This window comes from Acomys minous (assembly GCF_964271855.1).
Source record: "Acomys minous genome assembly, chromosome: 4".
Classification (NCBI taxonomy): Eukaryota; Metazoa; Chordata; class Mammalia; order Rodentia; family Muridae; genus Acomys; species Acomys minous.
Genome location: NC_140486.1, coordinates 12,390,874 through 12,408,564, shown reverse-complemented (window position 1 = coordinate 12,408,564; position 17,691 = coordinate 12,390,874). Strand labels below are relative to the sequence as shown.

The following is a 17,691-nucleotide window of genomic DNA, read 5'->3' as shown; positions in this document are numbered from 1 at the left end:
TTAAATTATATGACCCATCATACTTAGAAGAGGCTTTAGTTGGCTACATTGTGTAGCATAATTTAACTTAATTCAGATATGTTTATTTGTAAGCCTAATGAAATCAATAAAACTATCAATTCAAGAGTAGAACTTTGAGGTTGTAAGTAATGATACCTTTTTATCAGCAGTAGCGAGCAATTACAGTTTTTATATGTTCTTTTTATAAATTGGGGAAGTGCTTGGGTTGTGGATAAAGATCCTGTAAAATACTTTGAAGGGCACTTTTGAGACTCTTGATGGTTTTTAGATGCCTACACTTATGGTTTTTAGGTTTTTCAAGGGGTCTTATGTTAAACACATTTAAAGTCCCTTTGTATGTACATGGAACTGTGGTGCGTGTAGGCGTGTGTGAGTACACACGCGCGTACAGGTGTTGAAGCATTTGTATAGTGGTTGAAGGACAACCTCAGGTGGCAGCCTTACCTTTCACTTTGTATGAAACACGGTCTCTTTTTCTGCATCTAATTTGAAAGATAAAAAATGATGCCTTTTTTTATTAGAAAAAAATTTTTTCCATTTGAGATATGTGTTATTGTTATATACTTTCCCTTCAAGTCAGGGTTTCTCTGTGTAGCCTTGGCTGTCCTAGACTCACTTTGTAGACCAGGTTGTCCTTGAACTCATGGAGATCCAAGTGCTAGGATTATAGGCATGTGCCACCACACCCAGCTTTGGGATACTTTTGTTGTTGTTGTTAAAGACTATATGTGAAAATAAAATTAGAAAATCCATATGCTGAATTACTAAAGTTAAAGTCTTTGTACTCTTCATTATATTAGCTATATTTTTTAAGTAAAACGTTCATAATTTTCAAAGGGCTTCAAATAGTCCCACAAACCGTGTTTAGACTTGATATTAAATCATTTCATTGGCCAACGATGTTACATGTCTGGGAGACACGTTGTTAGTTTTTAGAGGCAGGGAACATCCAGGGGAATCTCAGGTAGCATTGAAACAGCACTTAAAGGTAGACATGAAAAATAAATACTGGGGAACATTGCAGTTGCCCCTTTGGGTCCTTGTACATTTAAGAAGGGCTGTGCCAAACTAAATGAGGGTGGAGGTATTTGTAGGGTCAGTATTTGTTAGGAACATAGACAAAAGTTGTTGTCGTGCACTCAAGTGATGGGCAATAGAAGGACAATGCATCATAATTGAGTATAATCTATACTATACTAACAGTGCAAAATTATTGTGTAACTTCCAAAATTTAATCATTGTAATTCAGTGGATTAACAACAGAAACGTAAAGGTTAAGGTCGAAAGCATCTTAACAAAATTCAGAGTCCATTTACATTTTCAGCAGATGGGGTGTTTACTTGATTAAGGACATTTAAAGAAAAATATGGCACATATTTAATTACAGAAGACCGAACTTTCTCTAAGATCAGTAACTAGTCAGAAATACCTATTCTTGTGTCTTGGTTCATTATGTCAGTGGAGAAACTAACCAACTCAGTGAATTAATGAAAAGTCTAGAAAACAAAGTTGCAGTGGGTCACCATTCTCTCTGTGACATGATTAATAACTTAGGGAAAAAGCAAATGAGTAAATTCAGCAAGTAATATTTTTATAAATACTAGCTCAAACAAATGGAAGAGATAATAAGAAAAGAATTCCATCTGTAAAACTAAAATACCCAGGAATACAGTTTTCCTAAATGATAAAAGATCTCTCCATGACATTCCAAAGCTTTGCCAAGAGAAATCAAAGACAGTAAAGAATCAGTGTTTATTTAGTATAGCTAGGTATGTCTTCCTCTCAGGCTGACATTTCGTCACATAACTGCCTATATGGAACTGATGTAGTGTGAGGTAGTAGAGAAGCTAGAACAGACATATTTTAGATAGCGTTTGCCAGTTGGGAGAAGAAAAGGAGCACTATGGTAGGTTTTGCTTTTATCCATGCAGAGTGTGCAGGGTAGCTAACGTTCCAGTGCAGAGCCTACTGTGTCTCTCACCTGAAGTCCCACAAGTCAGAGCTTTGGACAAACACAGCACTGAGCAGTGAGACCAGAATCCCAGCAAGTACTGAACTACACAGGAGAGCTCCACAAAAGTTTTAAATGGTGTTGAAGGTCACTGGCTGGCCACATATGTAGGGCAGACTTAGGGCAGCCTGCTGAAAATGAAAGAAATAGGGTTTTTTTGTTTTGTTTTGTTTTGAAGAATGGGTGGAAAGCAGAAATTAATGATGGAAGGATATGACCAAACCTAGAATCTGTATCACAGACTCCAGCAGGTCTAGCTTACAGATCCAGCAGGTCTAGCTTACAGACTCCAGCAGGTCTAGCTTACAGATCCAGCAGGTCTAGCTTACAGACTCCAGCAGGTCTAGCTTACAGATCCAGCAGGTCTAGCTTACAGATCCAGCAGGTCTAGCTTACAGATCCAGCAGGTCTAGCTTACAGACTCCAGCAGGTCTAGCTTACAGTCCTAAATTACTCAACTTCAGGGCTCGTCTCTTCCTTGTGAGGTGGCCAGCTGATAAGTTGGCAGATAAATCATGTTTTTAGTTTAAGCACTCAGTACTATTAAGCTAGTGGACTTTAATACTTTCAGTGTGGTATTCATATAAAAAGAAATAAGTTGTGTAAAATACATTGAAACATATTTGAGGGCTAGGGAAATGGTTTAGTGGGTGTCTTAGTTAGGGTTTCTATTGCTGCAATGAAACACCATGACCAAAAGGCTAGTTGGGGAAGAAAAGGTTATTTGACTCACACTTCCATATTCCTGTTCATTATTAAATAGAGTCAGGACAGGAACTCAGACAGGGCAGGATCGGAGAGACAGGAGCCGGTGTAGAGGCCATGGAGGAGTGCTGCTTAGTGGCTTATTTCTCATGGTTTGCTCGGCCTGCTTTCTGTAGAGCCCCGGACCGCCAGCACCACCCACAATAGGCTGGGCCCTCTCCCATTGATCATTAATTGAGAAGACACCTTACAGCTGTATCTCATAGAGACATTTCCTCAACTGAGGCTCCTTCCTCTCTGATGACTAACTTGCATCAAGTTGACACACAAAACCAGCCAGTACAGTGGGTGAAAGTGCTTGCCACCAGGCCTGAGAGACAACAGCCTGAGTGAGCTCAGTCCCCAGGACTCAAGCATGTAGTAAAAAGAGAAAATGACTTTCACACGGTGTCCTGTGACCTCCACATGTACACTGTTGAACTTACATGTGTGCACATGTGCACTCTAAGTACATAAACTAAAATGTAGGAGAAGATGAAGAACTGTTGGAGTCTTTGAGTAAAGACACTGGGCAGTCCAGCAGGAAAAGGAGGGTCTTTGAGAAGTGAGCCCTGGGACGGTTGGGTATTTGCGAGGAAGAAAGAGCTCAGCCTCTTGTTATACTGTCAGAAAATGTAGGGAGTCACTGCGATTTTTATCTGTGGCTTGGGAGTAGGCTCTCTTTAAAGGGCACTGGCTCCAAGAGAAAGTTATGCCGGGTTGTGTTAGTGTTAGAAGCGGCTTGCCAGAAGAGTCTTTAAAAAAGAACAGGCCAGAGTGGGAGAAAAATAATTGTGAAACGTATCTTGAAAGAACATTGCATGTAGAATTCATAAGGAATTCTATAATTCAGGAGTGAGGTAATGAGTGGCTTCAGGCTTTCGTTGTGGCTTACTTGCTTGTTTGTGTTTTTCTGAGACAGGGTTTCTTTGTGTAGACTTGGCTGTCCTGGGCTTTGTAGACCGGGCTGCCCTTGAACTCACAGAGATCCGACTGTTGTTGTTGTGATTACAGGCATGCACCATCATGCCCAGCTTGGCTTCAGGTTTTAAATTGACAGATTTGGATGTGACACAAAAGATAGAAAGGGACAGGGAAATGTGGTATCATTAGTCACTAGAAAAATGCAAACTGAAACCATAAGGAAATACTACAGAACTGTCACCAGAATAATTAAATAGACTGACTGTCCCCAGAAGTCTTACGTAATGGGGGAGAGATTAAAAATGGTACGCTCACTCAAGAAGAACTGTCTGTTTTTAACAAAACCAAACATGCATCTAGCTAAAGTCTGCAGAGTTGTATGTCGTGCCCAACACCAGTGAAACTATGTCTACCAAGAATGCATTCTACAGCTTGGATGTTTGTAGCAACTTTATTCCTACCAGTTACAGCCTGGCCAACAGCCTGGGTATCCACCAGAAAGCAATGACTAAAGAAACTCATCTGTTCGGGGACTGGAAAGCTCAGCAAACACACACACAAAGGACTGTGCTCCACGTTAGCATAGTTGAATCTCAGAATCATCATGCTGCATGAGTCAAGCTGAGCACAGAGTGTACAGTGTATTAATTCCATTTATATGATACTCTGGAAGACGCCAGCCTTAAGGTGAAAAAAGTGAATTTGGCAGTTACCCCTGCAAGTAGGGAATGGAAGGTAGGAGTTAATGAGAAAGGAGTGTGAGGAATGGTTTTGAGAAGGTTGAAAATTATACAATTTACATATGAGATGGTTTGAATAAAAACGGTCCCCCGTAGACCCACAGAGAGTGGCACTGTTGTTTGGCCCTGTTGGATAGGTGTAGCTTTTGCTGCAGGAAGTGTGCCACTGGGGAGTGGACCTTCTGGCCTCAGATGCTCAAGCCAGGCCCAGGGTAGTATTCTCTTCCTGCTGCCTGCAGATCTAGATGTAGAATTGTTCAGCTGCCTGTACAACACCATGGCTGCCTTTGTGCTGCCATGCTTCCTGCCATGATGATAATGGATTAAACCCCTGAACTATAAGCCAGCTCCAGTTAAATGTTTTGCAGTTGCTGTGGTCATGGCGTCTCTTCACAGCAATAGAAACCCTAAGACAATGTATTTTATAAACCTAAAAAGCAGTAAAACCATCAAGGTTTATGTCATACATTATAAATTTTACAAGTGACCGGGAAGCCTAGTTAATGTGTTGATGTGTATATTGATTATTTGCCTACCATGTCTTTTTCCCCTGTGTCTGTATTTAGTTTTGACAGTGTGCTAGGCACATAAGAATATAGAGAAAATGTCCTTAACCTGTCCTTGAGGCACTTACATTCTAATAGGAGAGAGAGAGGGGGGGGGGGAGAGTGTGTGTGTGTGTGTGTGTGTGTGTGTGTGTGTGTGTGTGTGTATAACACTTTAAGCATCCTTGAGAATTTATTTGTTAACACTGTACAGGTAGGTAGGGTGTATGTGTTTATGTGTACGTGTGCTCCCCCAGCTGCCTGTTTAAAGATTGTTCCAGTGTTGATTTCTTACTGATCTGTCAGGTTTTGCTTCCTGCGTTTTGCTATTCCCCTTTTCTTCCTATGGCACCTACTAGAATGGGCTGTGGCCTCCTGCAGGCCAGGTAGCACCCCACCTCTGGGCTGTATCCCCAACCACGTGTATCTTGAAACCAACTTTAGATATTTTCAGGCATGTCAGGTGTTTTGTGTCTTTTTAAAAAAATCTTTGGTAATAGTCTTATTCTTATGGAATTTGGGGCTACCTCTGTTGCAGTCTATGTCTTGTCAGTGAGAGAACTTAAAAGATGTACTAGGAAGGAAGGTCATGGGCAGTTTTATTAGAATTTCAGAGAAGACTAGGACAGGAAAACTGTTCTGGCAATTGCCAGAAAGAGAGCAGGGAAGAAAGAATCTATAGGAAAAGAAAGCCTGGGAAAGCTATAAGAAAAGAAAGAGTGGGTTTGGGTAAGCAACCACATGGAGGTGGAAGAGGAATGGTCTGCAGAGAAAGTGAGAAAGCCCTAAGGATCCCAGGAAGACAAGCTCAGGCTTTGGCCAATATCTGAAAGAGAGATAGAAAAGAAGAAAAAGGAAGTTAGACTTTCCTGGGTAATGGGAAAGTTTGCAAGTCCCAGGGCACTACATGGTGGAAGCTTTGCAAGTGGCTTTGTGGGGGAGAAAGGTTTCTTGGGATGACAAGGACATTGCTCAATAAAGGAATAATTTTTTCCCCTGCCAAAGATTTATTTACTTGTATTTTATGTGTATGAGTGCTTTGCCTGTATGTATGTGTGTATCATGTGTGTGCCCACAGAGTTCAAAAGATGGTACCTGACCCCCTGGGGCGAGTCCAAGGTGATTGTAAGCCACCATGCCATGGGTGCCAGAAGCTGAGCTAACCAATGAGCAATCTCTTCAGCCCTTCTTCCATCTCTTTATCATGTCCATAAATCAGCTTTCCTGAAGTGGACTCCCAAGGAGGTGATTGACACACCCAAGTGGATTAACTCTTAAAGAGAAAAGACAAAAATATGTACTCTCATAATCTTTGAAGTAGATCTGAAGGCCATGTTACTACCCAGGGATACCTGTACTCTGTTCATTTGGCCAGGGGGTTCTCGAGAGGCAGTTAAGGTGTTTGTTGTTCTAGTGTTATAGGGAAATGGGAAGTTGGGGGAGAATGTCTCGTCCTCAGTGTCCCCCAAAGCTGTTAATCCTTGTAACATTCCTGCTCAAGAGATGCAACCCTAAATCATTTAGAAACCAGACCAGGGACCTGCATCCCCAAATATTTGTAGCTTTTCTGGCTTCCAGCCAGAGCAAGGTCAAAGATATTTCCAGTTTCCCTGCCAAAGGCAGGAATCAAGCCTCATCCCTAAACTGCCTGTACTGTTCTATGTCCTGTCAACCATTGTTTCTGATATTACTCTACCATTTTCTTTATTAAACATCTTGCCTGTGGAGGTGGCTATTAAAGTTTATCATTTTTGTATGGACACTTGTTTCCATGTGATATTTCTCTACTTCTCCTTGGAGGTGCTGTTAAGTCACTGTTGCTGTGACTGGACTTAATGTCATTTGGGCTTTGTTTTCTGGGACTGTGTGTGGTTCTTTGTGTTTTCTTCTGTCACATCTTTTTGGAGTTTTTTTTTTTCTTTCATTTTTATTTTCTATCTTCCTTTCGGTATAAATTGACTTTTTAGACTATAATAAGCATCTTTAGCTTTGTAATCATGTAGTTGCTTTTTACATTTCTGTTTATCTACTATTGTCTAAAACTTACATCCATGTATTCTTAAGTTTGCAAATTTTTCTTCATCCCCTCAGTTTCTTAAAAATTATGAGAAAATAATACCACCTTGTACATTTACCTGTACAAAAGCCTTTTCAGCTTTTAATTTCATGATACTAGGTTTTCTTATGTTAATATTTCTCTTTATCCTGAAGTATTTAGTTTTATTTTCTGCAAAGTCTGCTAGAAACAAGGTGATCGAGTTTTCACTCCTCAGAACATATTTGTGTCTTGACTTCTTTTACAGGACTACTTTTCTTGTTTGTGGACTTGTGGGTTGGAGATTCTTGTCTCTTGCTTGTGTAAAGATGGTCCGTTGTCTTTCAACTTTCATCATTTATTAAGAGATGTTGTGTTTCTGCCTCTGTATGCAATGGATTATTCTGCCCTGGCACTGCCGAATTAAGCCAACAAGTTTTTTCTTTTTTTTTTTTTTAAGCAAACAAGATTTTAAAGGCAGTAAGAATGGGATGTTATTTTGCCGTTTCAACAAGAGGTATGTAGAGAGACTGAGTGTTAAAGGAAGAAAATCTAGGGACCCAGGCAGAGATACATGGTGATAGGGAGGGAATGGAAAGGCCACTGGGTGTGTCAGTGCAGGTAGGTACCTCCATGTACTAACTTGATACCTACTCAGGTCAGGGACTGGCCTCTTCTGGAGTTCGGAGGAATTGCTTGCCTAAAGGTCCTTGACAGGAGCACAGAATAAGAAAAGATTTGTACCTGAAGCTTCTAAGAGGATACAGCGGCCTGTCATAGCTTGTTGAGTAGTTTAAATTCCTTAGTGTTCACTAGGCCTCTTGGGTGTTTATGTTTAGTTTTTTATTAAGTTGAAAATGTTTTAAGACTTGAAAATATTCCAACCATTTCTCCCCCAGCCATTAATTTATTTCAATGTTTTTCTATTTTGTTCTCCTTATGTAACTGCACACGATACTGAGACTTCATTTTGTTTGTGAGTCTCTTATTTTACTGGTTTGGTTGGGTAATTTCTGCCAATGTATATGTTCACTGATTTATTCTTTGGCCATTGGGCCCTTTATTTCAGAGTTTGTAACTTCCAGTTTTAGCGTTTCTGTTTAATTCATTTTTACATTTGTTGGTCTATTCATTAATTTCAGGAACATACTCATAGTAATTCTGCTAAAGCACTCATCCAGCCTGTTTCTGTTGCTGCTTAATTGTGTGGCTTTTAGTTGTGTACTAGCTACGTGAAGCAAAGCATTATAGAAACTTGGGTTTTGTTGTCCCATCTCCTGAGGAGTTTTGATGTTTATTTTAGCAGGTGTCTAGTAGTGTCATAATCTAGACTTGACTTCTGCTATTGACAATGGCTACAGTCTCACTTGTTTGAGCTTTTTCCTCTCAGTCTGTCCATTAGTGTCAGCCAAGGATTTGGGCAGAGGTCATAGTTGTTTGAAGATTCCTTTATTTACAAGTTCCTTTATTTATAGTTAAACTGCTGTCTAAATGCATGAGTTCCAGTTGTCCTAAGGCTGGGGACTGCCTTCCAGTAAAAAGTCTTAGAAATACAGCCCTCATCCAGTATGGCACTCCTCATCTGCAAGCTGACACCTTTCTGATGGAATGTTTCTAGTCTTTGTATTTGTTTTTAAATATTTTATATTTGGTTTGTCAGAGCTGTGTTTTGAGGAAAACTGACCTAATTGAAGTCCTGGACTTTGCTGTAGGCAGAGTCTGCTCTGAATTAGTATGTTCTTAGTCTTTGTGCTTTTGAACTGAGGCAGATTTGTGATGTCATTCTCAGTCTTTCCTGGGCCCTTTTGTGGCTCTTATTGTGTGTTACACTTAGAGAATCTTGTTGGATCATAAAAATCTATGACTTAGGGACATGTTTCTCTTCGTGTGCTTTTGTGTTTAGTTAAAGTTCTCTCTTTAATAATTACACATACTTGCTAGTTGCTTTGCATGTTACAAAGTGGATCTGTTTTTGAAGTGTTCTTCTGACTGGGTGTGGTGACGCATAACCATAATCCAGCACTTGGGAGCCTGAAGCAGGATTGCCTGTTTCAAGCCAGTCTGAGCTACATAAAAAACAAACACGCAAACATTTTACCAGCTAGAATTAATGTTTTTAAACAATCTTTCCAGTTTAAGGGAACATGGGAAGAGCTGTGAGCTGCATGGTGGCATGGTGGCAGTCAGAGGCTGGCGAGGCTGAGGTCTGCATGTCTGCATCTAGGCCCGTTCACGCTCCTGCCCATAGCTCTTTTTTCTTTGCTTTATCTCAGGCCCAGGAGTGTACAGCTTAGGTGCTTTATGCCCTGGTTCTGGTTCTCGTGTTCTCAGAGGAACCTGAGTGAAATCTTCTTAATCATGACAGAATAGCCTCTAATTATGCTGTTAGTTTCCTTACATTGTTTTCAAAGAAAGAATCAGCTGTGTACTATTCATTAAGTTCAGAGTCACAAGAGGGAAGTCTAAATTATCCTCTCATTTATTGTCTTCTTCTGTTTTCTATAGTATGGTGATGCACTGTTAAAAAGTGAGAATATAAAACATGGCAGGGCAGCTCAGGAAAATGTCCAAGGATACTTTTTATTTTCCTTCTTTGTCTTTCTGTCCTTTTGTCCTATTCTTTCCTTTCTCTCTCTTCTGTCCCACCAACTGTTCAGTTCCAGTTACTGTGTACCCTAAATCAGGGGTGCCCTGCAGCCGACTGGCTGTTTTAAAGGGTCCTGGGTCAGTCTACACCAACGGCTCTCAACCTGTGGGTCACAACCCCTTTCATAGAGTTTGCCTAAGACTATCAGAAAATTTACATTAAAACTCATATAGCAGTAACAAAATTACAGTTATGAAGTAGCAATGATAATAATGTTATGGTTAGGGGTGACCACCTCATGAGGAACTATGTTAAAGGGTCACAGCATTGGGAAGGGTGAGAACCAGTGCTGTAACTATCTCTAGCCTCAAGAAAACCTCAACTTTCCCGGTGCCTTTTGTTGATCCTGTTATCTCATAAAAGGTGAGCAAATGTGAAACTCAGTCAGTTATTTATTTTGAAAAGTTGTCAAAATGTTTCTTTTTTCTCAAATTTTATTGACTTTGGTAAAATATGAAAAGTGGAATTGAGGCTCAAAAATTATAATTGACTACAGCTTCATAGCCAAGAGACAAGGCAATCAGGAGGTCCATTCTGAAGGTTTCCCTTAAATTCTTCCCTTTGCACACAGGCCAGTAGTTATTTTGAAATGAAATAGTAGTTCAGGGGAAATAGGGTGAATTATCTTTGACCTGCCCATGTTCTAGGAAGAGATGTGGGGAAAAATGTAGGATGCGTTATAGTAGAATGACTTTAGTTTATACAGGACAACAATTACAGCTTTCAGTAAAATGGAATTTCTTTAAGTATTACAGACAGATAACTTGGAAATCTTAACTATGGCTGTATCTCATTTGTTTGATTACTTATTTATTTTGAGACAGGATTTCATAGACCAGGCAGGCCTTGAATTTACTGGGTTAGAGTAGCAAGCAATGAACTGATCATCTGCTTCCACCCTTCCAAGTGCTGGAATTAAAAGTTTGCACTACCACTCCCAAATAATAAGTGTTGCTTTTAACTGGGACGTTTCTATATTAAAAGTACCAGTTGACAGCTATTTCTAATTGAAGTGGGTTTTGTTGCTGTTGTTTTTTTTAACTGAGTAATGAAATGAAGCTGTTAATGGGGCTGCTGGCATCGGATGAACTCTTCTAATAGAGGAAGTTGGCAAGGACCTTATAGGTATAATTCCATTAGGTTAGCAAGCATTGGTGTTCACATACAAAAACATAATCATAACTTATCTGGAGTCACATGTTCCATTTTATTGGCTTCCTTCATATAGAAAATATAGTGGCCAGCACTGACCCGGTGACAGGTGAAGCTATGTATATTTTCTGGGTGAAGGAAGTATTCTGTACATTCTCCATGCTTTGCATCATGGTATTTTGAATAACCATGCTTCCATGTTCACATCAACTTTTTGTTTTTCAATTTATGCACAGCACTTGCTCTGAAATTTGGGGACTGAGTACACCAAATACGGTAGATCAGTGGGATACAACAGGCCTTTACAGCTTCTCTGAACAAACCAGGTGAATATTCTGCCCTCTATGGGACCCTAGAGACCGTGTGGGAGGGTGGTGCTATGGAAGACCTCAACTGGGTTGCTTAGTGTAACTTGTCTAGGATGTTAACTTACTGTGAGTAAGGCATAGCACGTAAAGAAACCGCTTGCCAGTATTAAAAATATATTCAATGTTTCAGATGATGTTTGGTCAATGCAATTTTAGTTTTGAATCTTTAAATTACTGTGTCCCATAAAGAATAAGACCTTTTTAAAACTATATACCCATTGTAGTCCAAGATTAGATAAATTTGTTATTGGCCTAATTTTTAAGTAGATACATGACTAGTGTTTCCTAAATTTCCTGTTTCATCTAAATCTCATCTTTATACTAGTACCTATTTGATTGAACCTGTGACATCACAGTTATAACAGTAGGCTAACTTGTTTTTCTGTCACCTTTATTTTTTAAAATCACTCCATCCTCTTTTAAGCATATTGGTATTTGTCCATTCCATTTCATCACCATCTACATTTCTGTGTGAGCTTCATCAATAATAAGCCTTAGATATCAAAAGTCACACTTAAACAACGAGTCACATTAGTCTGAGTTAGTTACTGTCACACCATTGTTGATATTTACCATTTTCATACTACTCCTTTTTTTGACAACCAGCTGCCTTCAGAGTTAATGCCTTTGAAGGAGTTGATCTTATTAAAAAGTGGCTGTTGATGACGTTTTCGAGTATAACCACATGACACTTTGTAGATCACTCGTCCCACAAGGCTAGCCTTCCATTGGCATGTGGGTTGTTACATGCACACTGATAGGAGGCCGGTGCTAGTGCCACTGCTTGCTTGATCAGATCCAAGCCAGAGTGTACTAGTCTTCCTGAATGTCACTAAAGCTAACTCAATGGTTGTGGTTTCCTTCATTGTGCTCTTAGTGTATTAATTTAGCCCTTCTGATGATACCTAGTCTCTCCTTTTAAAAATGCCCTCCTTTCCCCCCTTGCTTCCAAATAGGTCTCTTGATGGCCGTCTTCAGGTTTCGCATCGGAAAGGGTTGCCACATGTTATATATTGCCGGTTATGGCGCTGGCCGGACCTTCACAGTCATCATGAGCTCAAAGCAATTGAAAACTGCGAGTATGCTTTTAATCTGAAAAAAGATGAAGTATGTGTAAATCCTTACCACTACCAGAGAGTTGAGACACCAGGTAGGAAGACTGTAGGTGGGTTTGGGGTTTGCTTTCCTGGTTTTAAACTAAAAGACTGAAGTCTAGTTCTCCTTGTGTTTCAGGGAATTTTTAATGTAAAGTTCTAATAAACTACCTTAAATTGAGGATATTATTTGGTAGGAGTTAAATGCTTTATTTTTTTAAACTTACAAAAATACTATGTTGGAAAAGGGACATATCCATTCCTTGGGAGCACACTCTGTTGGACAGCAAGGTATATGGCCAGGAAACCCCACAGCTGTCTTCTGGGAGCCCTCCGTGTGTCTGGAATACCGCTTGCTTCCAATACTCCACTCTGAGTGCTTTCAGAATCACTTGAGCAACAACGGTTTTATTGAAAGAATTTGGTGAATTGTAGTAGGACTTTGGCTTTAGTGAATGATGGTCTTAAAACTGAAAAAAAAAATCCTGTATTTTTAGAAAAAAATTTAAATCTGATGTTAGTGAAGATACCATCTTTCACTTCTCTCTCTCCTTTTTTCCTTCCTTTCTCCCTCCCTCCTTCCCTCGCTCCCTCCTTCCCTTCCAGACAGGGTTTCTTTGTGTACCTTTGCCTGTCCTGGAACTCTGTAGACCAGGCAGGCCTCACATCCACCTGCTTCCCTAGCACTGGGATTAAAGGCGTGCGCCACCACCATTGGGTTCCCTCATCTTTCTAATAGAACTTTATAAATTCTTACGGTAATATAATATTGAGAGGGTTACATTGTCTTCCAAAGTAAATTAACATTAATTTGCAAACTTAAATGGTGAATTATATAAATAACTCCATGATCAGACTTGTCAGTTTATTAATGTCATAATACTAGATAAGTGTGCCCAGACTTTGAAAAGTAAGCTACTGCCTTCTGCCTTATGAGAACTTTGAGTAACCTCCTGTTACACACTTGCCACTAACTCAGATTTCTCTAACTCTTGCAGTTTTGCCTCCAGTATTAGTGCCCCGGCACACAGAGATTCTAACAGAACTGCCTCCTCTGGATGACTATACCCACTCCATTCCAGAAAACACTAATTTCCCAGCAGGAATTGAGCCACAGAGTAATTACATCCCAGGTATTTTTGCCTTAAGAGTCTCTTAAAACTTAGGTAAATAGCAGTCTTGCAACAAACACCCAAGTGTTAGTAATGTGGTTTCATTTTCAGGGTGTTCTTGACTTTGGATGAAAAAGTGATTTGTGGGATGGTTATATTGTGCAGTATCTGAGTCCAATAGATTAAATGGTTTGTTTGGATAAAGGCTTGCTTTTTATGTTTTATTTTTTGCAGTGGCTTTAAACAGAGTACTATAAGAAGTAGAAAAAAAAGGGTATAAGCAAGGGGATAACGTTCAGGATGTAATTTGAATAAATTATAATACATTAAATTTTTAAAAAACTTTTTTAAAAAGTAGAAAAATTATCAAATTATCTAGTAGGTTTGTCATAGCTGTTGCAGTGGGGAGAGAGAGGGAGGGAGGGAAGGAAGGGGGAGGAAGTGTGCAGAGCCTAAACATGGTTTAAGAAAAGCACCATTTCTCCATGGGTGATTGGTAATGCTTAAGGTAAATCACCCCTCAGTACATGTAACACTGTAACTCTATAGATAAACAGCACATTGAAAAAGAGGCAGTTTTGTTTCTCCTGAGCCTTCTACTGAAGAAATGAGTGAACTCAACTACATGGTTCTCAAACTCTATTGTAAAAATTGTGTTTTCAGAGTGTGGGGTATGTGTGCACATATGTGGAAGGAGGAATGCATTGTGGGTTCAGTTGTCCCTTTTCATCTCTGCATGAATGCAGAGGCTTGAACTCAGGTTGCCAGCCTTGTGTGGCGGGTGACACTATACCCATGAGCCTCTCACTGGCTCTCACATGCTACTCTTGTCGCTTGTTTTATGTGACTTAGTAATATTCCACAATTCAAACAATTTTATTGTTTTCTAGGAAAAACAACTACTGTTTTGTTACTTCTCTTACACACCATTTGTTTGCTTTTCCACTAACAGAAACTAATTAAGAATTAATTGTATTCTGGGTGTTTAGTGTCTCTCAGTCTCTACCTGCCTCATCCCCCCTTTATTTCAAAAGAGTAGATTTAGTTTGTTTTGGGGCTTGTTTTTCTTTGTTTGTTTTGAGACAGGGTTTCTCTGTGTAGCTTTGGCTGTCTTAGAACTCACTCTGTAGACCAGGCTGGCCTCAAACTCAGATCTGCCTTCCAAGTGCTAGGACTAAAGGCATCTACACCACCACAGGCCAAAGGACTACATTTAAGGGTACCCCTGCTCTGTGCTGCCTTTCTTCTGGCTCCCAGGTGGTGGTGCATAGACCTTTTTGTGACATTAGTAAGGAAGAGGAGCTGTGATCATCATAGAACTATAGAGTAAGGTGAAGGAAGAGAAGAACCATAGAATGAAACATTTCCTTTTTGGGGAGCATTAGGCCTCTTTTATAAACTAGCTAGAAATGGAATATGAGTGACTATGTGTATATGTAACATGCCGTGAAACATTCAAGTCATGTGACGGCTGTTGTTAGCCCACAATCCTAGCACATTGAAGTGTGAGTACATCTTCTGAAACCCACGATAAAGAACTACTTGCGATGACGTTATTCAGAATACTTGCTCTTCAGATACTGGGATTTTGGATTTTTTTCTTTATTCTTTTAATTACATAGATTCTTAAGCTTTATAATGTAGCAAATTAGAAGTGAAATATACCAGTTGTTCTTCTAGAGACTGTCAGTTCCCGGTGACAGCAAAACCAAAGAATTTCAAAATAATTATCTTCAAAAGTTTTCTTTTTATTAACTAAAAGTATACAGATATATGTGTGTCCATATGCGTGTGAGTGCAGGTGCCCACAGAGTTCAGAAGAAAGTGTTGGATTCCCTGGAGCTGAGAGCCTCCTGACATGGGTGCTGGGAACTGAATGCAGGTTCTTTCTAAGAATATCTGCTCTTAACTGCTGAACTGTCTCTCCAGTACCTCAAAAGATCTTTGAACAGTTTTTGAACATGTTAGTAGTTTATTATCAATTTATTATAAGTAATAATGGAGGCTGCTTAAGAAGTAGAATCAGATAAAGTGTCTTATAGTTGAGCTTTCTCCAACGTAGAACTGCGAAATACTAATTCAGACTTGCAGAAATTCAGCTTTTTAAATTTTCTTAGTTTTTTTATTGTTACTATTCTTTTATTTATTTTTTTTAATAATAACACATTTTTATTGAAAATTAAAAATAATTCATATTACATCTCATTTTCTATCCCATCCCATGCATCCTCCCATTCCTCCCTCCCTCCCACTTTTACCCCAATCCCCCTTCCTTATGACTGTGGCTGTGGGGGACCTCCTCCCCCTGAATATGGTGCTAGGGTATCAAGACTTTTCTTGGTAGTCTGCTATCCTTCCTCCGAGTGCCATTGGGCCTCCCCAACTTTAAAATAATATATAATGATATGAAATACTCTCACTTTTATTCTTTATTGTTTGGTTATATGAAGATAACTTTTAAAATTATTACTAAACATTTTGATGTGCTAATTTGTAAATGAGAATTTAAGGGGGGGAGTTTGTTAGTTTTTTAAGACAGTTCTTTAGAGCTGGGTGTGGTGGCAGGCGCACGTCTTTAAGTCCTACACTCAAGGAGGCAGAGGCAGGCAGATCACTGTGAGTTCAAAGCCAGCCAGGTCTGCAAAACAAGTCCAGGACAGCCAAGGCTACACAGAGAAACCCTGTCTTGGAGACCCAGAGCAGGGGAGGGGAAAGACAGGTTTTTACCATGTACACCAGACCAGGCTGGCCTTAAACTTACAGAGACTCTCCTGCCTCTGCTTTCCAAATGCTGGGATCAGAGCCATCCTTCTCCCACTTCATTAGTATCAGAGTCTCCTTTATGTTGTGTGTCTGTATTATTTTGAGATACTGTTAAAAATTGAAAATGGTACACTCTTGGAAATCTTTTGTACTTTTTTCCCTTAAAAATCACAAATGATGACATTGTATCCATGTTTTTCCTAGAAAACAATAAAATTGTTTGAATGTGGAATATTACTAGGTCACATAAAACAAACGACAAGAACAGCTTGTGAGAGGCTCAGTGGGTACAGTGTTGCCCGCCACACAAGGTTCAAGCCTCTGCACTCATGCAGAGGTGAAAGGGGACAACTGAACCCACAATGCATTCCTCCTCCTGTTTATGTTCAAGAGACACCTGTATAGCTGAGTAAATTTCAAAGGTGTCTCTTGAACATAAACATTCAGAAAGTGTGTTGAAAATGATGTTAGAATCCTAATTTTCAGCAAGTACTTTATATCTGTTTTCTGCTTCAAACATTTACAATTGTTAAGCAGTTAGAAAGCCCAGCAGGGGAGGAGGAAGCTTTTTCAGGCAGAATTCAGGCTATGTCAGTCATGAGTTGTGTTATTATAGCTTGACTTGTATGTTTGTGTAGTCTGAAATCAGAGCTGTGTGTCCATCCATGCCTGGTATCCACTAGTTTAAAAAGAGAAAGAGAGAAACTGCTAATGTCTTTGAATTCTACTGAGGGGCATCTTCGAAATTAGGTTTTTGGCCGTTGTCCCAGAATATGTCCATACGAACCAGATGGTAAATAATGTATGAGAAAATATTCTAAGAAAGCAGATTATGTTACAAGCCATCTTTATGGATTCACCTGCAAGAGAGGGGTTAGAGCATCAATTGGCGAACCCAGTTCAGCTTTTTATAATGATGTCTTGTGTACACAGACACACAGACATATACCCATAGTATCCAATTTTGCCTTTTATGATACATGCTTCTTTGGGTTTCCAAGCGATTCATTGCTTACATTTGGTAGCTGGGAGAAAAAGCTGAAATCAAATCAGCTACACTTGTTTTGTTCTAAACTTTTGTAGAAACGCCACCACCTGGATATATCAGTGAAGATGGAGAAACAAGTGATCAACAATTGAACCAAAGTATGGACACAGGTAAATATGAATTTCTCAGTAATGATTCATTGAGGTGGCCTTCTGTGATCCCGGATCACACCACTAGATTCAACTAGCCACACATCAAGAGGATTGGAGAATAAAACTCGACTCTGGGGCCTAGTAAGATGGCTCAGTGGCTAAAGGTATTTGTGGCCATGACATCCTAAATTTGATCCTCAGATCCCACAAAGTAGAAGGACAGAATCAACTCCCATAACTTGTCTCTTGACCACCACCCATGCACATGTCCACACAACAGTTACCCATCACAGTACGAAAAAGAACAATATTGATTCAAGAGTAATGTTTTCTGGTACCCTGAGCTTAGAGGAGTTGAGAAATGTACCTCCAAAAAGCAAATCTCCCATCTTGAC

General features: G+C 39.7%; 1 protein-coding gene across 4 annotated transcripts in view; it reads left to right on the top strand.

Moving 5' to 3' along the window:
* Positions 1-17,691, top strand: part of SMAD2 (SMAD family member 2) — a 57,145-nt gene that overhangs the window by 27,501 nt on the left and 11,953 nt on the right. For 3 of the 4 annotated variants that reach the window (XM_084780994.1, XM_084780995.1, XM_084780996.1), the window contains exons 3-6: positions 11,056-11,145; positions 12,144-12,337; positions 13,280-13,414; positions 17,240-17,314. In XM_084780994.1, the coding sequence (XP_084637120.1) occupies positions 11,056-11,145; positions 12,144-12,337; positions 13,280-13,414; positions 17,240-17,314 (494 nt within the window). The remainder of the gene's footprint in view (positions 1-11,055; positions 11,146-12,143; positions 12,338-13,279; positions 13,415-17,239; positions 17,315-17,691) is intronic. The other variant, XM_084780993.1, reaches the window with a different exon arrangement.